The 25,217-nt window shown below is 37.7% G+C and overlaps 1 protein-coding gene across 7 annotated transcripts in view; it reads right to left on the bottom strand.

Moving 5' to 3' along the window:
• Positions 1-678: 678 nt before the first annotated feature.
• ELF1 (E74 like ETS transcription factor 1) overlaps positions 679-25,217 on the bottom strand; it is a 106,180-nt gene continuing 81,641 nt past the window's right edge. For 3 of the 7 annotated variants that reach the window (XM_032610770.1, XM_032610771.1, XM_032610772.1), the window contains exons 4-9: positions 20,494-20,601; positions 18,801-18,968; positions 12,762-12,845; positions 11,616-11,808; positions 10,220-10,663; positions 1,003-3,020 (exon numbers count right to left, since the gene is read on the bottom strand). In XM_032610770.1, the coding sequence (XP_032466661.1) occupies positions 2,426-3,020; positions 10,220-10,663; positions 11,616-11,808; positions 12,762-12,845; positions 18,801-18,968; positions 20,494-20,601 (1,592 nt within the window). In that variant the 3' untranslated portion in view covers positions 1,003-2,425. Of the gene's footprint in view, positions 3,021-10,219; positions 10,664-11,615; positions 11,809-12,761; positions 12,846-18,800; positions 18,969-20,493; positions 20,602-25,217 lie in introns of all 7 variants that reach the window. The other 4 variants (XM_032610768.1, XM_032610769.1, XM_032610775.1 and 1 more) reach the window with 2 other exon arrangements.

Raw genomic sequence — 25,217 nt, 5'->3', positions numbered from 1 at the left:
TCCCTGTTCAGGAGTTCAGTACTGGGAGATTATATTAGGGGATGCATGGCTAGAGTTCTAAGGGAGGAAAACTTTTCCTTGATCCTCTTAGGGTCCCTGCCTGGGCCTAAAACTCAAACTGACAAAGACATTAAAGAAGAAAAGCATATAAATTTATTTAAGTTTTCTGTAACATGGGAGCCTCCATAAGGAAATGAAGACTCAAAGAAATGGTTAAGCCTGAACATTTTTATACTAGGTTTGATGAAGAATGGAAAGTCACAGAAAAACAATGGAACAGAAGGGTATGAGCTAAGGGTAGTAAACTGGAGAAAACTAGCAAGGTCTTTTCCTTCAGATTCTTCTGTTTCCCTCCATCTTCAGAGATAAGAATGCTCCTTTAAAAATCATATTTGGGGGGCTTCCCTGGTGGCGCAGTGGTTGAGAGTCCGCCTGCCGATGCAGGGGACGCGGGTTCGTGCCCCGGTCCAGGAAGATCCCACATGCCGGGGAGCGGCTGGGCCCGTGAACCATGGCTGCTGAGCCTACACGTCTGGAGCCCGTGCTCCGCAACAGGAGAGGCCACAACGGTAAGAGGCCCGCGTATTGCAAAAAAAAAAAAAAAATCATATTTGGGAAGAATATTAACTGACATGAGGAAATGAATAAGTGGAAGTTACTACTGGGTATAGGCATATTGGATTGAGATTTTAATTTTGTTACATTTTTCTGTTTCTGTGTTTTCCAAGTTTAACAATTAACTGATCTAATTTCTAATTAGAAAACACTTTTTTTAGAGTGTGTTTAATATTATCGCTGGGAACATTTTATTTTCTAATTTTTGGAGCTTTGTAATCCATTGTGTCGTGTCCGGAAACTGCCATTTGGCATGGTAGAAAGGAAAACTGAGAGGATGACATTCTGCAATTCTAATCTGACTAATGGAGGCTGTTATATAAACGTTTAATAACACTGTAATACTAGCAACATTGTCTGTATACTTGTTCTTAAGGAACATTTTCTTGAAAACAAAAACACAGGATTTTTACATGATTTATTTAATAATAAACCAATTAAAGATACAAAAACGTTTAGAGGATTCCAAAATTTAAATTTTTGTTTAAATACAAATTCACTCTGTAACATGAAAACATATAACATTAGACCTCTAAACATAATGATTCTTTCAACTACAAAAATTTCTTTTTGCTATACTAGAAAATTTGCAGAAAACAATTTTTCTTGTGAAATTAAATGTACATTATTTACAGTTGAAAAAGTAATCTAAAAACTATCGCATTTCAGAAACTGGGATATATAATGTATATCTTTGTATGCAATTCCCCCTCCCCCCACTCTCAATTAAAAAAAATGATCCAAAATATAAAGCAATTATGCTTTTATAGCAACTGACTACTCAGCCAGATTAGCCCAAGGCTTGGTTGCTTTCTGGGGCCTTAAAGAGCCCTGACTCTTTCAGAATAGCAGTATATCATTTAGCACTCAGCAACATAAGTTTTTTACTAGTGGGCCACAGTGCACAGTGGCCTAAAGAGTTAATGAACAAAGTATTTAGGAGGAATTCAGGTTCAGGCCAAATCTTAACAGGTAACAGCAAAATGAATTTTGTAGGGTCATTAATTTTTCTGCAATATTTTAGCTATATTTACAGTAGGAGATACGCTTAAAACATAGGGCTTAGAATCATAAAATTTAGAACTAGATAGGAAATTGGAGATCATCTAATCTAATCCAATGCATCCCTCCTCTTATGATGCCCAGAAAGATCAAGTGGCTTGCCCAAGGTTATACAACTAGTTAGTAGGAGAGCCACTCTTAGGCTGATACTTTTATATTATCCTGCTTCTGAAACAGGTTCAGCCATGATATCATGGGCACATTTCGATTTTTAATGTTATAATTTACATAGTAATAGTTCAATATACAGTGCAACAAACTAAAGTCGATCTAAGTGAAATCATAATTTTAACAAGGCATAAAATAGGTGTCTTGCATTTGAAAGAGTCAAGACTTAACCTATACAAGTGGAATGAAAATAGCTCCTATATAAATTTCCTGATGTCATATTTAAGTACTGTATTTACAGAAGAATCAGAAAAGCTAATACAATGTAAAATTTAAAAAGAAACTTTAAAAATGCTTATGATATAGCCACTGGAAAAAATCTCAAAAGAATGTCTTCATAGTATAAAACGCCTGTTCCTTCAAAATTGAATTCTGAAACATTTGAAGAACAAAAGGAAACACTTGGGTTTTCCTCCCCTCATCTAACAAAGTCAAAATTAACTCTAAGTTATTATTTTTAACAAGTAACTATAAAATTAGGAACATTTGGAGAATTTACCTTAGAATCAATCAATAGTTTGCATACAACTGAAAATGTTCAATTAAAAAACCACCATCTGTAATTCCTTTGGTATATTACTTAGAAAGAGTTGGGTTCCAGCAGTTCGTTTTTTATAGCTACCTGAGAGGTAAATCCATTGGATACCACCATCACATAAGGCTGTGACTGCTGCTCAGTTTCCCCAGTGCCTTCTTTCAAATTATCTTCAACCTCCTTTTTCTCTACTTCCTGTATATGAGTTTTTGTTTCTTGAGCTTTGATAACTGAAGTGATTACAGTGCCAGGTGGGTGAGTAACCAGTTGTGAATTGCGAGGAGAAAAGGTCACCACAGGTGTGGTAGCACTGAAGGACGGAGATGAAGCCACGCTGACGGTTCCATTGCAAATGGACTGAACATTGCTAGTAAGAACCTGCTGTACGTGGGCAGGACTCAGGACAATGGAAGGAGGAGAGCCCGGCTTCTGCGACTGGAGCACAACATTTTCTTTCAGTACTGTCATGGGCTGTGATGATGGAATGGCTTGTAAGATAAATTTCTGAGATCCAGCACCTGATGATGGATCTGTGCTGGCTATAACTGTTGTGATTGGCACTGTCTGAAGTGTTACTGTGTGCAAATGCTGATTCCCAGGAGATACGACCACAGGAACTTGGGCTGGAGCCTGTATAGTCCTATTGAGATTATGAAATAAAAGTGAGGAAATTAGCATATTCTACATTGTTTAAAACTTAACATTTGACAACTCACTTTGACAAAACATGAGTTATTCATTTCAAATGCTCCTTCCCATATTTTCAACACAACATAAACATTGCGCCAGACCCTGCATTAAACACTCTACATACAGAAATGCCCAACACAAAACTCTCAGTCCATTAACTATGATACCATCTGGTGGGAAAAAAAAAGTCTATACTAAGTGCTATATTAACACAAACGGGGAAGCAATTTTGTTGGGGGAGGAGGATATCAAAATGTTTCCCAAGGAAGTTATGTAAAAGCTGCCTGAAAGAAAATTAGGGACTTATAAATAAACATATTGGACTCACTATCATTTTAATATTTGAGGGGTAATGTCATCAATATACCCAACCAAATTACCAAACTTCACATGATTATAATTGTTTTCAACCTGTTTTTCTATATATAGAGAAAACGCTCAATTAACTAAAATAAAAAACAATCTTAAATGTATGAGACAGAATTATTAGAAGAATTTTAATAGTTCACGGTTCATATTACATAAAACAAGTCATGAATATAATTAACTCATGAGGGTTCTTTAGGCTGGCAGATAGAACAAAAAATAAGGCCAACCCTTGGCAAAAATAGAGGCGTGTTTTAGCAGTTTTCTCAGCTCAAGTAATTTTCACAAATTTTAGTCATAAAGATACAATTTTAACATAAAATCTTTTAACGTGGGCTTCCCTGGTGGCGCAGTGGTTGAGAGTCCGCCTGCCGACGCAGGGGACGCAGGTTCGTGCCCCGGTCCGGGAAGATCTCACATGCCGCGGGGCGGCTGGGCCCGTGAGCCATGGCCACTGGGCCTGCGTGTCCGGAGCCTGTGCTCCGCAACGGAAGAGGCCACAGCAGTGAGAGGCCCGCGTACCGCAAAAAAAATTTTTTAAATGCTTTAACGTAAAATCCAGTTTATGTAAGGTTTTAATTCCATTTATTGAAGAAAAGTGGTACATAAATGATATTATAAGTCAATCTAATTTTAAAAGTTCACAGCTGTGAAGTTTACAGTTATGGCCATTGTTAATATAAAACAAATGTTGTTGAAAAAACTCAGCATCTGGATCTCAACTCTGTTTCCTCTGAATTCTATAAAGCTATTTTACAAAAGAGAGATGATTGCTACTCCAAATGGCTAGGAGCTGGATTAGTCCCCGTAAACCAAATGTTAATTATTGCCAGGAGACTATCACAGGTAAATTTTAGCAAGTTACAATTATGTGGCCTGTCACATGTGAGAAATGAAATTCTGGAGGAGAAGACAAATGGGCTAGATGGAAAGATGACTCAGCACAACTCAGAAGAAGTTCAAAGGAAGCAGAAAGACACAAGATAACTGCAGCCCACCCATACATGTAGGATACTGATTCCCAAATTCAGTTTGCCACCATAGTCACCACTGTGAGGAGTAGTCTACAGCAGGAGATCGGCAGCTCTCTTGAAGGACACTGCTAGAAGAGAATATGAGTCAGGTAATGAAGATTTAATAGGCTGGCAGGGTATGGCCAGATGTACTAATACTATTGGGCAGGAAGGGATGAGTAGGAAGGATACAGAATAACTTCGGGAACTAGGGCACTTTTCCAAAATACACTGTGCCTCCCTTCTTCCCTGCCCGCCTGAATCAGGATATCTTGGGTGGAATCTAAGCCTGCAAATGGTAGCTGACAGATACCATTTTTTAAATAAAAAAGACCCAAGGGCTTCCCATGCCAAGAGTTCATGTACATGTATGTATAGATAAAATAGAACTTGGCATATAGGAAGCACACAGATTGTATCTATAAATATGTATAGCCTTGCCACCCTATAAGTATTATCCCAATTTTCCATATGAAAAAATTAATGCACAAAGTAGTTGAACAGCTTGCATAAGGTGAGCAGTTAGATAAGAAAAGGGGTCATTCAACTGCAGAGCCTATGTGCTTAACCATTACAACATACTGTCACTTCTTAAGTCCTGAATAACTTCAGCCAAAGCTGAATACTTTCTATTAGATCTTTAAACTGTGGGGAGTTAACAACCTTTAATACATACCCCTCCCCCTTCCCCTTTCCTTCTCTCAGATGTGGCATGAGCAATAATGTACTTGGAAAATTTCCCTATTGCTCATCAGGGCTATCACTAGACTTTCAATGCTTTTATTCAAGTCAGAAAAAGATGTCCCTTTCCTGAACACCTGACTGCCATCTGCCAGAAAATATATATACTGAGACATATACATATATATATATCTGCAATGTAAATATATTAGCTTATTTGAACAAATTCTAAAACAATAAATTTTCACTAATAAAAAATTCAGAGATTAAAGGATTAAATACTACACAGCCTTTTCCTAAACAAAGGAATTTTAAATTATTTTTTCTTAGTTAATGATTAAACTGTCAGTTGTGTCTCATTATATTATATAACAAAGGTTATATTACAGTTAACTACTTTTAAAAAACTTAAGCTGCTCGTAACCAACTGGTACAATATTGGTAATTTAAAATTCCTCAAACTTTCTGAAGCTAAGAAACATATACAATATAATATTTGGCTTTTGTTGAATATCAGATGTCAGAAAGTGTCATTTAATTGTTACAACCACCTATAAGCTTAAATAATATCATCTTCATTTTATAGAGGAGGAAACAGACTCGGAATAGTTAGTTAACGTGATCCAGCGTCACATCTAATAATTGACAAGGCTGGAGGGCGAGAAGGTTATGCCCACATTCTTCCTACTCCATTACACTGCTTTAAAATGTATAATGTATACATTATACATTTTTAGAGGCTAATTATTTAAAAGACTCTAAGACAAACTATTAGTACTTGGATAAACATTATAGAGAAATAAGTTATACTGGGTTGGTATATGGACTTGCAGATTTACCAAGGAACAATTTTAGGAAAATATTTTACCAGAGGTTTATTTTTGTGAAGCCAAAGTTAAAATTTGTAAAACTGAGCATATATACCCTAAATCAATTAAGGAAATTTAATCAATTTCAATATAGATACAGCTGGCCTTCCATATCCACAGTCTCCACATCCACAGATTCCACCAACCTCTCTGGTGGAAAATATCCATGCCCCCCCAAAAAAAATTTCCAGAAAGTTCCAAACCACAAAACTTGAATTTGCCACATGCTGGCAACTATTTACATAGCACTTACACTGTTTTAGGTATTATAAGTAATCTACAGATGATTTAAAGTATATGGGAGGGTATATGGAGCTTATACGCATATACTATGCCATTTTACATAAGGGGCTTGAGCATCCTCAGGTTTTGGACTCCAAAGGGGGTTCTGGAACCAATCCCCTGAGGATACTGAGGGATAACTCTATGTGCAATTATGTGAGATACAAAGAAAAGAGCAAAGGAAAAACTTGAGAAAAAATATATTGCTACTTCATTGTAGGTAAGTGATAATTCATGTGATTATGTGAATTAACTGACAGTATGGCAACTCATTAAGTTCACTGCTTTAGACTAAACTGCTTGCATTAAAACACTACCTTCACCACTTACTAAAGGTGACCAGGCTCCGTGGCCTCTCCTTGACTCTGTTTCCTCAACTGTAAAACAGGAATATTACCTACACCTCACTGAGCAATAAGAATTTTCTATACATTAATATATGTAAAGTGTATGAATATAGAGAGTTTTTTGAAAGTATCATCTCTTGCTGTATATTAATTTAATAATCTAAATTTAAGTCATAATCATTTGACCTTCCCTCAACTATAGAAAAAAATATTTCAAAGGTCTTTGATTTTATTAAAAAGTAGTCAAGAAAGATATAGCCAAATTTCTGTTACTTTTCTTAGGAGTGATAATATGATTATTTAGGATGTCTCTATTCTTAAAGAGTGTACACTGAAGTATTTAGGGGTGAAATGTCATGGTGATGTCAACTGACTTGACAAACAGCCAAACAGGAAAAAAAGGGTATAAATAAATATAGAGAGGAAACAAATAAGGCAAAATGCTATCAACTGTGAATCCAGGTGGATGGTATAGTTGTTCGGTGTACTATTTCAGCCTTCCCATATTTTGAAATTTCTCATAGCTAAAAGTTGGGATAATTACAGTGAAAATAAGTAGGATTTGTGGGGGGAAATAAAATATAACCAAATGAGAAAATAATTTTTTTTAAAGTCAAATGAATGATTAAGAATGTATGTGGGGCTTCCACAGTGGCATAGTGGTTAGGAATCCTCCTGTCAATGCAGGGGACACGGGTTTCGAGCCCTGGTCCGGGAGGATCCCACATGCTGTGGAGCAACTGGGCCTGTGCGCCACAGCTGCTGAGCCTGCATTCACTCTAGAGCCTGTGAGCCACAACTACTGAGGCCCGCGCACCTGGAGGCCGTGCTCTGCAATGGGGGGTGCCGCTGTGACGAGAGGCCCACGCACCACAAGGAAGAGTAGCCCCCGCTTGCTGAAACTGGAGAAGGCCCATGTGCAACAGCGAAGACCCAACGCAGCCAAAGATAAATAAATAAAATAAATTTATATTTAAAAAAAAAGAATGTATGTGGATACATACATACATTCATATAAATACATAATAACTTCTACAAGAAGAAATTGTGTTTTGGGAATTCCCCGCTGGTCCAGTGATTAGTTCTCAGCGCTTTCACTGTCATGGGCCCGGGTTCAATCCCTGGTCAGGGAACTAAGATCCCTCCCACAAGCCGCACAGCATGGTCAAAAAAAGAAAAGAAAAGAAAAAAACTGTCTTTAAGTTTGAAAAGTTAAATTTTATATTTCTTCATTTTATAAGTAGTCCACGTAGAGAACTCATTATTCTAAAAGGAGATAAAGAATGATCATATACACTACTTCAAAATAAATTCTATAAATATGAGGGGGTGTTATATGTCAGACTATGTTAGGTGTTAGGAAAAGAACAATGAATAGAATCTAGCTCCTACAGATTTAAATGCATAGCAGGAGACAGGCATTAAAGTCACCTGAAACACCTGGTTTATGTACCAGAATGTGGTACAGGCAAGAAGTAAGCTTTAGCTGGAGAGCAAGGAAGGAATTATGAGTAGAGTGAGAGCTGGCAGTGGAGGCTACAGAAATTGGACTGCACTCTGTGTGCAAAATAGATCTAACGAAAGCTGCAAGAAGGCACTGTCACGAATGCTGACTCTTGAGCCATTAAACAAAGAATGGCTCTGGTCAGAAACATCACATAATGATATGCATCGGTAACATGTAGGTTGCCAGAGAAAAAAATAGGAGAAACAGGAAGCAGGCAGAGCGTCCACAGAACTCTGAGACTGTGGAAATGAAGATTCTGAAAGGTACACCAAAGATGGTTTGAAAATCAGAGGTAGGGAGTGTAATTACAATGTTTTAATATCTGGCAGTGAGTCCTACTCAGAAATTGACATTCAGAGTAATAAACTATCCAATATAATACACAATTTACTATCTTTCAGAGCTAAAGGTATGTGTTTTTGTTGCTCTTCTTGTTTTTCTTCTGGTTTGTTTTTATTCTCTAGGTCTAAAAAGGAAACTTTGATTAGAGATGCTAAAAAACAACTGAATCAGTCCAAGAAGGGAGTCCCAGTGATCAGCTGTGGCCATTGTATGTTTCATATCAACACAAATACATACAATGATAAGATGACAAAGAGCACAGAAATCAACGCGAGGAACCACATAATTTCCATTAGATATTCAGTCATCATAAGTAACCAACAGAACTTAGAGGAAAATACAACATTAAAGGGAAAATACAGAGTTAAATAAGTACTTCTTTAATTAAGATGGAAAAAATGTGATCTTTATACTCCTTACAAGTCAACGATTTAAGAGAATTCAATTCTCTTAAATCAAACTTGTCAAAAGTTTAAATGGAACATACAAGGAAGACTGAATCGTCTATAAGTCTGTTTTGGTTCTAGGTAATGTATACTTCAAGATCAATTGAACAAAAACCCAGCATTTATATTCTAGAATATACAACTGTAAGATTGAAGTCAGCTAATGAAAATAATCAAAGAATCATTTTTACTGGATTTGGAGGGGCTCCTATATTTTATTATAATTCATGTTCTGGAAATTCATGGCAGTAGAAATGGAAAAACAGAACCTGAAAATGTCCATCTAATTTTCTGCCTTCCTCCCTTTTCCCCATTCTAAATCAGTCAAGACCAGTCCCAAGTGTCTGCAATAGAGCAGTCTAATTTGTTGTTTCTAATTTGTTGTCTTTTCTGGGGTTATGAGGCAGATTCGATTAAACCACAAAACTATTCTTCCAACTCTGCCACTCTAAAAGCCCAAAAAAGAGGACCTTCGATTCTTGGCCTCCAACTGTTTGAACTTTAGAACTATGCTGGATACTATCTGAGAAGATAGTATCTTCCCAAAGACTAATGTGGATTTCTTAGAACTCAATGCATTCCAAAGGGTCATGATATGTAAATTTATGTTAAATTTTTACAGCTTCTAACTTTATTTGAAAAAGGATCTGAAACTATTCTCTGGATTTTCTTATATGTGGATCCCTTCTTATATGGATCAATTCAGTTACACAAAGCTATAGAGAACTGATTCAAATTGATTGAATAACATCAAGTAATGTCACAGTTTAAAAGTAAGGTATAGGGTCTTCCCTGGTGATGCAGTGGTTAAGAATCCGCCTGCCAATGCAGGGGACATGGGTTCGAACCCTGGTCCGGGAAGATCCCACATGCCGCAGAGCAACTAAGCCCATGCGCCACAACTACTGAGGCCATACACCCAGAGCCCATGCTCAGCAACAAGAGAAGCCACCGCAGTGAGAAGCCCGTGCACCACAACGAAGAGTAGCCCCCGCTCACCGCAACTAGAGAAAGCCCACACGCAGCAACGAAGACCCAACGCGGCCAAAGAGAAATAAAGTAAATAAATTTGTAAAAAAAAAAAAAGAGTGCTTTAAAAATAAATAAATAAAAATAAGGAATCATTGATACAATCACAGGACTGATGCAATGCTTCTGAAACAATCTGTTGACCAAGAATTCTAGCTTGACATGTATATAAGTTTTATTTTCACTTCTGAATCCTGACACGTTTAAAGACGACTCTGGTCAGAAACATCGCACAATGATCTGCACCAGTAAGTTTAATTTTCTCACCTAATACTCTGAACGGAAGAATTTAATGTTTCGTCCTGCATGCTACTGGTTGCTTCTCCTTCTGGAACAGCTTGTACTGGCTGTACTACATGAATAGTCCGGAAGAGCTGGGTAGGATATGGAGTCTGTGTGGACTGCATTGTCCTAAGAACCTCTGATGGCTGTGCAGGTTCCACAGGATCTTTGGGTTTTGCAGCTTTAGAATTCCCTGGTTTTAGAACTGTAGTGGCTCCTCCTTTTATCCCTGGACCTGAAGATACTCTCGATCGACTTGCCTGGTTCCTACTCGAAGTGGTTGTTGAAGACAGTGATGGATCTGAAGACTCTATGCTGGAACTTGGATCCTCATCATCTATATAAATAAGGTCTTTCGGCATATCCTTAAACTGATACACCAAGCGCTGACCTTCTACTTTTGCCAGAATACCCCTTTGGTAATAGTACCTATTCAAAGCAGACAATTTCATCAATATTGTATTCAGTTATACATAAACTAAAATAATCTTCAACACAATAAAAATTTCCTAATCATAAACAGAAGTTTAAAGCTAGAAACAAACAGGTGAGAAAAGACTTTCTAAATGAAGGGTAGCTATTTTTATTTCTCTTCCATAGCTTACTATAATTATAATGTCCCTAACCTGTTTAAATCTGCCTCAGTAAATCTGAAACAATTTTCTGTATAAAACTTAATGATGTACAAATAGAAGTGATTCAAATTCTGTCATTTATTTTAATTAAATCAAGAACTTAAAAAGCGTGAGTTAAAATATAAAATGCCAACTGTAACTAAATAGTTCTGGTTTTAAAAGTTTACCGAGTTCTCAGATCACTGATATTTCTAATAAATCTTTCTCAAATATACCCAGATCCTGAAGACTAAATGACATGATCACAAGAAAAACAAACTAAAAGTGGGTTTAAGTGATACTTTTGTTCAACATTTTCACAATGGCTAATATTATGCTCGAAGCATTAATTTATTCCAACACAATATATTACACATCATACCTGAGATTCATGTTTAAAAATGCACCCTCTTATTCAGTACCTGCATTACCACTAGTTGTTACTTTGTGCTGAACTTAAGTTTAATGACTCAAAACGTGAGCCTTGTGGTCAATTTACAATTTCTGATGACAGCTTAACATTTTCTGATCCCTTCATAAATAAAATATCTCATTTGCATGAAGATTTAGGGGGAGGAAGGAGAACGTTTTCCCAGACTGAAATAAGATTTCAACTTAAATACTCATTTCTATAAGCAGTGAGGTTTTAGCCCTTCAACAATAAAATTCACCATTTCTTTAACCAACGCACTTTTTAGAAGTCACCTACTTTTCAGTATTTAGGCACCACTACTGGTCACACAGTGAACTACAGAAGCCTCACGTACCTGAGGGCTCTTCCCATGGTCTCATAATTCATGTCAGGCTTGTTTTTGTGCTTCCCCCACAACCGGGACACTGCTTTAGAATCTACCAATTTAAAAATGCCTTTTTCTCGCTGGGTCCACTTGATATATTTAGGACAAGTAGCTTTGTCCTGGAGCAGTGCCAGTAAAAACTCCCAAAGATAAATTGTGTTTCCTGAAACAAAAGCAATTTCTTTTTAACTGCCCCAAATTTCATTTGAAAGAACACAATAAAACACAACTAAAGGTCTTCTTAAGTTCCATCTATAATTATACAAACATACTACACAGTTCAGTTAGTACTGGTGATATAATGGTCATAATTTTTAGGGTCTAACATAGATCTTTTTATTAGTCCCGTATAAGATGTCTGAACAGAGCAATCCTGCCAATTAGATGTGCAATGACTTAGGGAGAAAGCACTTTGAGACAAATTTTTTTTTCAGCCTCTTTAAGAACCATTATTACGCCTAAGAAACTGAGAAAGAGTTGTACAAAACCTTTCAATAGTTGTTCTTTTTAGATAAAGAGCCAGAAGATTAGCCTTAATAATTTTCTTCAAATTTAGGCAGCAGTTATGAAAATACTAAAACTCCAAGACAATATAATAAAGTGTCTATGAACTGAAAACCTAACGTGGCTGAATTCTTCCAAGAGGCTCTTTATTAAATGAAAGGATGGGCTTCCCCCGTGGTGCAGTGGTTGAGAGTCCGCCTGCCGATGCAGGGGACGCGGGTTTGTGCCCCCATCCGGGAAGATCCCACATGCTGTGGAGCAGCTGGGCCCGTGAGCCATGGCCGCTGAGCCTGCGCGTCCGGAGCCTGTGCTCCGCAACGGGAGAGGCCACAACAGTGAGAGGCCCGCGTACCGCAAAAAAAAAAAAAAAAAAATGAAAGGATGGATTATTTTGACAGGTAAGTGAAAATCTCCTAGATGGATTTCTTGGACTACATTATTACCAGTCTTTCTACAGAAGGTGGTAACCGTACCTTCTAAGCATGTGGCAGCAATAAGATCCACTTCAATGAAAGCTGGTGGTTTCTACTTAAAATATGCAGACATTTTAAAGCAATCGGAATGTTACTTGACCCATAAGTATTATAGGGAAGTTACAGTAGTAGTACTTACCCTTCCCATCTTTGTTTTTCTTCCTCACAGATATGTTTGGTGTAGTGGCTGGCGAATCTGGTCGTGGTGGTTTAGTTTTTCTCCCTGAAATCACAATGGCTCTACATAAATATTTGCCCTCAAAAGAGAGAGGGAATGGACAATTTAGCTGTTTATAAATGCTGTTTTGTCATTTATCCTAAATTTCAAGTGCCAAATATTTTATACATGGAACACATATATTGGTCTCCTAAGTGCTATTTATTAAAAGGAAAATAACTTCAGTAAAAATTTGACGTTAACTTAGGTTAGATCACAAACACTTTTATGTAGAAAACGATACTTTGGCTCATTTGTAAAAATGAGGTTAAGTTTAAACTTTACATTTTGTCTTTGAGGTGACAATACTGACAGTGCTTTCTTAAAATCTGGGGGACTATTCTTGATGCTGATAAAACTTGGGCTCAAAAAATAAGCCACACAGTTTGTCTGCCTCTTGGTTAGTTCTCAAATACTGGAAACTACCCAAAACTTCTAGAGATATAAAAAATAAGTGAGGCTAAATTTTTGTGAACCACATAGTCCATTTTTATTTTCTTGTGTATTTTTAAACATCTCATCCTTCTATATTTCTTTCAATTTACAGCAAACAAATTTACTTTATGATTATCCATCATCCAGTCCTAAACAAGTCCAATGCAACAGAGTTAAACTATATTTTGTGCAGCCTTAGTCTGGGTCAACCAACTATTCTAAAACTGTGTTTGTGATCTGTTTTTGCCACTTATCTAGAACCACAACTCGGCAGCAACGTTGCCTATGATTTAGGTTAAGCTGATGATGCTGTCTGAACAGACTACCACCCTGTATATGAGAGACAATGAAGATTAAGCATAAATAGATACTTTAGTTAGTACCATTTACCCCTACATTCTTGAAGCTGACTCTCTGATCTTAGATCATAAGGGTGAATGCTGGGGTAATATAATATAGGCAGTAATTCAGAAAAGCAGAATCCTAGAGCTAAAGTCACAAGGTTAGTGACAACACATCCCAAGACAAACTGAATAGGAAAACGTTTCTTTTTTTTTTTTTTTTTTTTTTTTTTGCCCATGCCGCGTGGCTTGCGGGATTGTAGTTCCCCAACCAGGGGTTGAACCCAGGCCCTGGGCAGTGAAAGCATGGACTCCTGACCACTGGACTGCTGGGGAATTCCCAGGAAAACATTTCTGAAGTTAAGGTAAGAGTCAAGGAAAAGAGGGTCAAAAAAGTCACTCTTAAGGCCAGGTTCCTCTTGAAACTATCAGATGTACAAACGTAGACCGCAGGAGCCTGGTGTCTCAACTTCCATCACTGCAGACATCTGCAGAGAATCTCTGCATGACACAGAGACTTCTAGCTAACTGTGTTCATGACAGTAAGGACTGAGAGAAGCCAGACTTCAGTTAGCTCCTATCCTTCCTCCCATCTTACTTTATGCTATTTATTGACTTGCTCTGATAGATAATATTTTCTTTATCCTCCAGTTTTCCTCCACTCGTTTTAGTCATGGCAGATACTGTCAGTAGCCTACCCAATATCCATCCTCTCCATCATCTTCCTTACTGTTCACGATGGCAATGTACACAGCTCCACATGAATTACAGATTAGTTGGGTATAGAAATTCTGGTAACAGTTATTTCTTCTCAGTGCTTTGAACATATCCAGCCCTTCCAGCCTTTACCGGGAGCTTGTAAGCTGCCAATCCAATAATCAATCTTCTTCAGGTAATGCAGATCCTCCCTGGTTGGTTTGCTTCTTCTTTTTTTTTTTTTCTTTTCTTTTTTTGACGGGGGGTGGAGGGGAGTCTTTGATGTTCCACATTTTTACCATAATATATTTAGGCTTGGATCTATTTTAGTTATGCTACTCAGGATTCACCATGCTGGGATTAACATCATTCTTGAAAATTCCTCAGTCATTATCTTTGAATACTGCCTCTTCCTCACTCTACACATTCTCTCCTCCTAGAGCTTTGATTAAACATGTAGACCTTTTCACGCAATCCTCACATCTCTAACTCTTTCATACTTTTTATTCTACATCAGATCTGTATTGGAGCTCACTAATTCTCTTAAGCAGTGACTCATTTGCTGTTTAACCCATATATTATGTGTTCTATTTGGTTCCTTATCATATCAGCCTTTCACCATTAAATAGGATGTTAGTCTTTCACTTTCTAAGAACAGCTTTATTGAGGTATAACTGATATACAATAAACTGCTTATGTTTAAATTTACAATTTGATAAGTTCTGACATATGTATACACCTGTGAAACCATCACTACACTCAAAGATAATAAACATATTCTTCGCCCCCCAAAATGCTTTGTGTCCTTTTGTAATCCTCACATCTCACCTTTCCCCACCCTGCCCAATCCACTCATATATTTTCTGTCATTATAGATTAATTTACAGTTTGTACAATTTTATATAAACAGAACCATACTCTTCTTGTTTTTGGCAGAGGGGGAGGGAGTCTGCCTTCTTTCCCTCAGCATAATTATGTTGAAATTCATCCATTTTTGTTTTATGTATCAATGGTACATTTCATTTCATTGCTGAGTGGTCTTTCATTGTATGGATATACCACAAATTTGTTTATCCAATCAGCAGGTGATGGACGTTTGGGTCATTTCCAGTTTGGGGCTACTGCAAATACAGCTGCTAAGAACCTTCATTCATGCATAAGTTTTTCTGTGAAATGTATGGCTTCATTTCTTTTGGGTAAATACTGAGTAGTAGAATGGCTGGGTCACATGTTAAGTATACATTAAGTTCTTTAAGGAATTTTCAAACTGTTTTCCAAAAATATTTCCTCCATGCAGGAAGGTGGGGTAATCATAGGGCTCACCTCATTGGTTTCCTGTTTCCCAGGGATCACTCACTTTTGTTGACAGATGTCCACCACTTTCTTTAGTACCATTGCCTTCATATATTTTATCTGTGGTTTTAGCTGTTTCAAACAGGAGGGTAAATCCAGGTTCTGTTTTTGTTGGGGTTTTTTTTCCAGCTTTATTGATATATAATTGACATACTGTGTAAGTTTAAAGGGTACAACATGATGATCTGATATGCTTATATATTGCAAAATGATTACCACAGTAGGGTTAGTTAACATACCCATCACTTCACATAATAATCACTTCCTTTCTGAGAACACTTAAGATCTATTCTCTTAGAAATTTCCATAGTCACCATGCTTGTACATTAGTCCCCAGAACTTACTCATCATATAAATGGAAGTTTGTACCCCTTGACTGACATCTCTCCATTTCCTCCACCCTGCAACAAACACCATTCTTCTCTCTGTTTCCATGAGTGTGGCTCTTTCAGACTCCACATAAAATGATAGCATAGGGCTTCCCTCGTGGCGCAGTGGTTGAGAGTCCACCTGCTGATGCAGGGGACATGGGTTCGCGCCCCAGTCCTGGAAGATCCCACATGCCGCGGAACGGCTGGGCCCGTGAGCCATGGCCACTGGGCCTGCATGTCCGGAGCCTGTGCTCCACAACAGGAAAGGCCACAACAGTGACAGGCCCTAGTACCGCAAAAAAAAAAAAAAAAAAAAGATAGCATACAGTATTTGTCTTTCTGACTTATTTCACTTAGCAGAAAGTCCTCAAGGTTTGTCCATGCTGTCACAAATGGCAGGATTTCCCTCTTTCTCACAGCTGAATTATATTCCATTCTGTGTATTTATATATCACATCTTTATCCATTCATCTGTGGATGAAGACTTAGTTGTTTCCAAATCTTGGCTACTGTGAATAATGCCGCAGAGAATATGGGAGTGCAAGTATCTCTTTAACATCCTGTTTTCACTTCCTTTGGATATATACCTAAGAAGTGGGATTGCTGAATCATACGGTATTTCTAGTTTTAACTCTTTGCGGAACCTCCATACTGTTTTCTACAGTGGCTGTACCAATTTAAATTTCCACCAACAGTGCAGAAAGATTCCCTTTTCTCCATATCTTTACCAACACTCTATCTCTTGTCTTTTCTATCACTTTTTCTAGCCATTCTATAGGTGTGAGGTGGTATCTTACTGTGGTTTTGATTACACTGCCCTGATGATTAGTGATACTGAGCATCTTTTCATGTACCTGCTAGCTGTTTGTATGTCTCCTTTAGAAAAACGTCTATTCAGGTCCTCTGCACATTCTTTAATTGGATTTTTTTCGCTATTGAGTTATATGAATTGTTTATATATTTTGGATATTAACCCCTCATCCGATGTATGATTTACAAATATTTTCTCCCGTTCTGTAAGTTGCATCTTCATGTTGTTGATTGTCTCTTTTGCCGTGCAGTCTTTTCATTTATTGTAGTCCCACTTATTAATTTTTGCTTCTGTTGCTTGTGCTTTTGGTGACATATCCAAAAAATTGTTGCCAAGTCAGGTTCTGTTACTCCATCTGGACTAGAAGAGGAAGTTTCACCTGGTATTTTTTAATAGTCTCATTCTTTGACAATGCTTTTTATTCCCTTGCATTAATAATTACAATCATATTCGTTGAAAGTTTCTATTTGATAATCCTATTATCTGAGGTTCTTAGCAAACTAACCTTAGGGTTTTCTATGTCTGCTGCTTCTCATTCAGGAAGTATCTTTCTTATGCATTCTGTGATACTGAAATGTGAGTTCACCTTCAACAGGGTTTTATTTGAAGAAATACTGTGCAGCCTGGATTAAACGTATGACGTGCCACAGCAATTTTACAAGAGCTTCGCCTGGTGCCCAAAGTTACTGCCAGCCTGGGGCCATTGTTATGTTAATTACGTGGCTGGAAATTCCTAAAGTCAGTAACAGTTTAAAATCTAATCATAAACCTAAGTTAAGACAAACCTAGGATTATGAATTCTCAAAGGAAAAATTTTTTCCACCCAGCTAAGAAATACAAGCTTCTTAACATCTGTCTGTGCCAAAGGGTAGACTGTTTTTCCCCTTAGGGTATAGCTAAGGGATCCCAATTATATGCTGAGGTCTCTGTCTAATAGCCCATCTTGCACTGGACCAAGACTTAAGCATCTGCCTCTATGTGGGCAATAAAACCAAGCCCCTTGGACGTCCAGACTGACATGTCCTTCTCAGCCCTCAGAGCTGTTGCAGTGTCAGGTCACTCTTATTTTCCTCTGCATTTTTGGCTCTTGGAATTTCCCTTACTTTCATGTGAAGTTAGGTTATGTGGTGGCTGGTGATGCCATCAACCAAGATATTAAACTCAAAATATCAAACAAGCTGGAGTAGAATCAAAAGGCAATGAAATGGGAAGAGTGTCAGTGTTAGAATGTAAGTATGGTCCTAATTTGTGAAAACTTTAAAATTCCCTCTAACACATTCTAACATTTCCCTCTTCAATTACTTACCTGCTGATTCCCAACTTGTATTCTTCCCACTGGAATCTTATACTGGAATCTATGCTGGTGGTTTTCAAACTATGTTCTGCGGAAGGAAACTGACCTCAGCCCTTACCCCTGAGCTCTTTCTGAGCTTGGATAAAAGAGTTTAGATAAAAGATTGAGGCTTGGGGCTTCCCTGGTGGCGCAGTGGTTGAGAGTCCGCCTGCCGATGCAGGGGACGCGGGTTCGTGCCCCGGTCCGGGAAGATCCCACGTGCCGCGAAGCGGCTGGGCCCGTGAGCCATGGCCGCTGAGCCTGCGCGTCCGGAGCCTGTGCTCCGCAACGGGAGAGGCCACAGCAGTGAGAGGCCCGCGTACCTCAAAAAAAAAAAAAGAGGCCCGCGTACCGCAAAAAAAAAAAAAAAAAAAAAAAAAGATTGAGGCTTTAGAAAGTTGGAAAATCCCTTTTCTGTGAGATAGATCAAGTATTTTAAATGTATAAAAAAGTATAAAATAATTCTTTAAATTCATCTAATACGAAGAAATAACTCTGTTTTGTACATTCAATTTTTTCTCACGTAAGTTTTAATTCAGGTAGAAATATCCTTGAATAAAAGTTATATTTAGATTCCACATCAAGAGTTGACTGTTTTCCCTTAACAAATTAACCACTCACCTTTCTTTCTCTTAGGTTGTTCTGGTGATGAGCGTCCTGGTGAATGTGCATATGTCTCTTGAACGTGCTGAGTTTCCATCACTTCAGGAATCCCATCTAATGTGACGGATACATGGGTGATTGGGGCAACAACAATGTCATCTTCAGATGAACTAAATATATTATTATCTAATGGAAATAAAATCAACTAATTGTAATCAACTTTGTATTATAAATCAAAATAATTTCATAAAATATTTCCTGTTTCTTTGAAGATTAAAATAGAAATAAGATTTTGAAATCTAGTCCCTGCTTTTTATTTCCTCTGCCCTAAGTCAAGTACCCTGAGGCAGTCCAGGCTTGATGGGACTATTCAACGCCTCCCTTACCTGACTTCCTATCCCCAGTCTATCTTGTCTGTCTTCTCCATTCTTCACATTGCCGCTAAAGTTTTTCTTTAAAACCTAAGTCTGGCCTGACCATATTATTCTTCTCTATAAAAACTTTACACCCTGAAGATTAGAAATAAAAATAAAATTAACATATCTTCCCATAGTTTACAGGGGAAAAAAGATAGCAACAACCCAAACTCCATAGCATGCCATTCTGAGGTTCCACAATCTACAAACCATTATGAAGCTTATACTTCAGCTATACCAAAGCATTTTGAATCTCAAACATTTCATTGGTTTTTTTTTACAGGTCTGTGTCTGCCTCTGCCTATGTTGAATGCCCCTTCCTGTCATCTCCACCCATGAAAAGCTTATTCCTAATCGCCCAGGTCAAAACACTGCCTCCATAAAGCCTGTCTCAGGTGTTTTCAGCTAGAGAAATCTCTCCTTCCAGAACACTCTGCTATCCCTCTCATGGCCTTTATTTTTGGCTTTTACAGTTATTTACATAAACAACTATCTTCAAAAGAAAACTGTCAGCTTGAGGAAAGAAACAAGATCTGTTCATTTCCATAACATGTTATTGCCTGATACGTTGCTGTGCGTATAGAAAATATTCAATAAACATCTTAAATTGATTTAATAATAATTAAGTTTATGAGTTTGACTACATCCAAAGGAGAACATGGATTTAAAAGCAGATCAATAAATGTGGCAGTGAATTTTACGCCATCAAGTCTAAGAAAACATTGCAATGGATTTTTGCGTATTCACTGATGAATACTGACTAAAGATCAATTTTTATTGATCAAAAAAGATCAATATTGACTAAAGATCACTAAATTATAATAGTTTGGGCCCTAAATACTTCACAAATGAGGTTAAGAAGAAATTCTGCATAATCTGCTATTTGACAACTAAATTACTTTTTTATCCTTAACGTCCTCACTCCCTAAATTAAAAAAAAAAAATCTTGTTTAACTGAACACTTTAGCAAAGGTGCCTCAACTAGTACTGTACCTTAAGATGCACTTGGGACCAAAAAAATATAAAACATAGTCTCTGGTCTCTTGATATTTATCATCTGAGAGAGAGATGGAAGAAGAGCTTTTCAAAGCATATAAACATGGTCCTACTATAGCACAGGGAGCTGTGTTCAATATCTTATGATAAACCATAATGGAAAAGAATACAAAAAAGAATGTATACATATGTATTACGGAATCACTTTGCTGTACAGCAGAAATTAACACAATATTGTAAATCAACTATACTTCAAAAAAAAAGCATATAAACACGAACAGTCATAACACAACACTCACTGATGCGCTTTTCATCCAGCATAGGGCCAGGAGAATCCATATTGAGGAGTGCTTCAGCAGCCTCGATAGTTTCAATTGTTTCATCCCCATTATGACAGGAAGCTTCAACTACAATACATTTAAAGAGAAAACAGAATTAGCTACAAGACATTTGTTCTTCTAAAAAGCACAGATTCGGAAATTCCCTGGTGGTCCAGTGGCTGGGACTCAGCACTTTCACTGCCAGGGGCCCAGGTTCAATCCCTGGCCGGGGACCTAAGATCCCATAAGCTGTGTGGCATGGTCTAAGTAAATAAATAAATACATAAATAAATTAATGAATTAAAAAGCATAGATTCTCATCTCTTGAACCAGGATACATCACTTAATACTCTGGTTGGTAACAATAGTTTGTCTCAACATATAAAATCTATACTGAAAATCACTATTTCTCATTTAAAACTTTGCAAGATGCGGGGGTTTTATTAAAAATAACAACAACAACAACCAAAAACCTCTGCAAGACACTGGGAGATAAAAAAGTAAGCAAAATAGAACTCGTACTCTAGGAGGAAAACACCAGTCATTTCTGATAATTCTTGTATTTACATGAATAGTAAACTAAGATGTCACTGGGCAGGTCGTGCTGTTTCTGTTGACTCCATACTTTAAAACGACTGGGTTGATAGTTTTAGGTCCCTTTTAGCTCTAACACTGATTGCAATACTCTTAGTTCACTCACAGGAATGAATATGAGTCTCTGTTAATTTCTGAATCTTCTTCCATTCTTCTATAATTAGTGAATTGCCATCATCACCAAAAGTTTTAGTCGTAGTCACATGATTAGAATCTAAACACTCTTTGATAATTATAGTATTCTGGTACCTCTCTTCTCTAATGTGTAACATAGAACACTAATTTCCCTACTGTGAACTGTGCCTAGTCCAAGTTATTTTTTTGTTCTTTAAAAATATTAAAATACAAATGAAAATTAATCCAAATACATGCTAGACACTAGACACTTCTCTGCATCCCAGAGAGGTGTCCGAAATAGCTGCACAGCGAATTCCTTGAATGGCTTTTAGCCCCTCAGTTCCAGGATCAGCACCAAGAAACTAAATAGAGCTACCAATGCTCTCTTTGCATGGATAAACTCAAGTTTCCTGAATGTGGTATTTATCATCCATAATCCCTTGTACTTACTTGCTACATTTTCCCCTCAATACTGACAAAATTATACATGTTATTTTTTAAAGTTTGAAAATATATATATATAAATAAAATCATGGTTTTTCAGATTCAGGGTTGGACTGATAGTTTATAACTTAATGAATATAAGCCTTTTAATTTTACAAAACATTAGAAAGTAAATATAAACGTAGTACTTAAAGCAAAAGTTCTTTTTCTCAATCAAATGAATGAAAGTGATCATTTATACACTGTCCTCTCCCTATTCCTATTCAATCCAGAGAAGCAACAAAATCATTTTCCTGTTCATTATTAAGATTATAACCAGATTTCCAAGAAATCTGTAGTTCTTTGAAATTTACCTTAACTTTCCACTAGAATATTATAACATTTATTATCCTAAATATTTCCTAAACAGTTCACACTCTCTTTTAGACTGAAGATTTCCAAGAATCTACAAAATTCTTCGTTGATTGCAAATCCCCAGCTGGCAAAAACATTGAATGACTATCACTCTTAAGTAACTGTACAAGGAAATGTGGAAGATACAATAGTATAGGACATGACCTTTTTCCTTATCTATTGGTAACAGATACTTAGATACTGTCTAAGAAAATAACAAAGTGATCAGTTTTACAGTATAGAGCAGACTGACTACAGGCACTGTATATCATTATAAGTTAGGAAGACTTCCTGAAGAAATGGGTTTAGGCTGAGTCATTTAAGATAGCTAGGATTTAAATACTTTGAGAGGAAGAGAGAGGAATTAAAGCAAGAATAATAGTAGAAGCAAGGGCATGAGAAGAAGTGTTATGCATTTAAAGAAAATGAGATAGCCTATACCATTAGAAAGCAAAATGTGTAACAGCTAAAGATTATTATAATAACAGCATATTAAGTAATTTGCTTTACAAATAGACTAATGTGGCTGACTGCCTCCCCAAGGGAGGAATCCCACAGTAGGAATGGAAGGCATGGTCTGCTGAAGGAGCAGAGACCAGAGACAATTCCTGAATGATGCTTTCAAAGAAGTTCTGGATCTTGGATTATATACTAGTCAGCTCCTCTCAATTAGGAAAAACTCCCAACAAAGCACATTTTCTCTCATAAAATACTGGCTAACACTGGGAGTACCCACAACCTGCCAAGCCAGAAGAGAACCTCCTTCTTCCAGATATGAAAGATGTATCTGCAGAATTCCAACCTTCTGGGCGCCATTCCCTCAGCTAATATCTTTGAACCCAAATATCTATAGGTCACAGGGAGGACAAGGAACAAGAAGACAGCCAACATAAAAAGAGGCAAGGATTTTAATCTAGCCTGGATTTCTCTAACAGCAATTTAACCCTTATAGAGTCTTCCTCTTTTAAAGGCTTTAAGCTTTTCCTCTTAAGGCCAGTGCTCACATTTCTGAGTTACTACAAAAAGCACTCTAGAGCACCTGAATATATTTTTGACTAGTTTTTTAATTCTAAAAGTAGGTGTCCTTTTCATTTTCATACCAAGATACACAAAACTTCATTAGGAGATTCACAGTCTTCATTACGAAACTACTTCCCCTAATTATAATTAAAAATAAATCAATTAAATTTTAATTATATATTCTATCAAAAACAAGTGCTTAACTGACAAAGGATTAATCTCCAAAATTTACAAGCAGCTCATGCAGCTCAATATCAAAAAAACAAACAGGGCTTCCCTGGTGGCGCAGTGGTTGAGAGTCCGCCTGCCGATGCGGGGAACACGAGTTCGTGCCCCGGTCCGGGAAGATCTCACATGCTGCGGAGTGGCTGGGCCCGTGAGCCATGGCCGCTGAGCCTGCGCATCCGGAGCCTGTGCTCCGCAACGGGAGAGGCCTCAACAGTGAGAGGCCCGCGTACTGCAAAATAAAAAACCAAAAACAAAAAAACAACCCAATCCAAAAATGGGCAGAAGACCTAAATAGACATTTCTCCAAAGAAGATATACAGATTGCCAACAAACACATGAAAGAATGTTCAACATCATTAATCATTAGAGAAATGCAAATCAAAACTACAATGCGATATCATCTCACACTGGTCAGAATGGCCATCATCAAAAAAATCTACAAACAGGGCCTCCCTGGTGGCGCAGTGGTTGCGAGTCTGCCTGCCGATGCAGGGGACAGGGGTTCGTGCCCCGGTCCGGGAAGATCCCACATGCCGCGGAGCGGCTAGCCCCGTGAGCCATGGCCGCTGAGCCTGCGCGTCCGGAGCCCGTGCTCCGCAACGAGAGAGGCCACACAGTGACAGGCCCGCTTACCGCAAAAAAAAAAAATCTACAAACAATAAATGCTGGAGAGGTTGTGGAGAAAACGGAACCCTCTTGCAATGTTGGTGGGAATGTAAATTGATACAGCCACAATGGAGAACAGTATGGAGGTTCCTTAAAAAACTAAAAATAGTACTACCATACGACCCAGCAATCCCACAACTGGGCACATACCCCGAGAATACCATAATTCAAAAAGAGTCATGGTGAACAGATAAAGATGTGGTACATATATACAATGGAATATTAGCCATAAAAAGGAACAAAATTGGGTCATTTGTAGAGACGTGGATGGATCTGGAGACTGTCATACAGAGTAAAGTAAGTCAGAAAGAGAAAAACAAATATCGTATATTAACGCATATACGTGGAACCTAGAAAAATGGTACAGATGAACCGGTTTGCAGGGCAGATATTGAGACACAGATGTAGAGAACAAACGTATGGACACCAAGCGGGGAAAGCGGCAGGGGGGTGGGGGTGGTGGTGTGATGAATTGGGGGATTGGGATTGACATGTAAACACTGATGTGTATAAAATGGATGACTAATAAGAACCTGCTGCATAAAAAAATAAATTAAATTAAATTAAAAAAAAAAAAAAGAGTCATGTACCACAATGTTCACTGCAGCTCTATTTACAATAGCCAGGACATGGAAGCAACCTAAGTGTCCATCGACAGATGAATGGATAAAGAAGATGTGGCACATATATACAATGGAATATTACTCAGCCATAAAAAGAAACGAAATTGAGTTATTTGTAGTGAGGTGGATGGACCTAGAGTCTGTCATACAGAGTGAAGTAAGTCAGAAAGAGAAAAACAAATACCGTATGCTAACACATATATATGGAATCTAAAAAAAAAGAAAATAACGGTCATGAAGAACCTAGGGGCAAGACGGGAATAAAGACGCAGACCTACTAGAGAATGGACTTGAGGACACGGGGAGGAGGAAGGGTAAGCTGGGAGAAAGTGATAAGCTGGGACAAAGTGAGAGAGTGGTAGTGCATATATAGACATATATACACTACCAAACGTAAAATAGCTAGTGGGAAGCAGTCGCAGAGCATAAGGAGATCAGCTCAGTGCTTTGTGACCACCTAGAAGGGTGGGAGGGAGGGAGACACAAGAGGCCAGATACAGGGATATATGTATATGTATAACTGACTCACTTTTTTATAAAGCAGAAACTAACACTCCATTGTAAAGCAATTATACGCCAAGAAAAACGTTAAAAGAATTTTTTTAAAAAAGTGCTTAA

This window comes from Phocoena sinus, chromosome 18 (genome assembly GCF_008692025.1).
Source record: "Phocoena sinus isolate mPhoSin1 chromosome 18, mPhoSin1.pri, whole genome shotgun sequence".
NCBI lineage: Eukaryota > Metazoa > Chordata > Mammalia > Artiodactyla > Phocoenidae > Phocoena > Phocoena sinus.
Note: the sequence above shows the minus strand (reverse complement) of the source record. Positions and strands in the feature narration are given on the sequence as shown.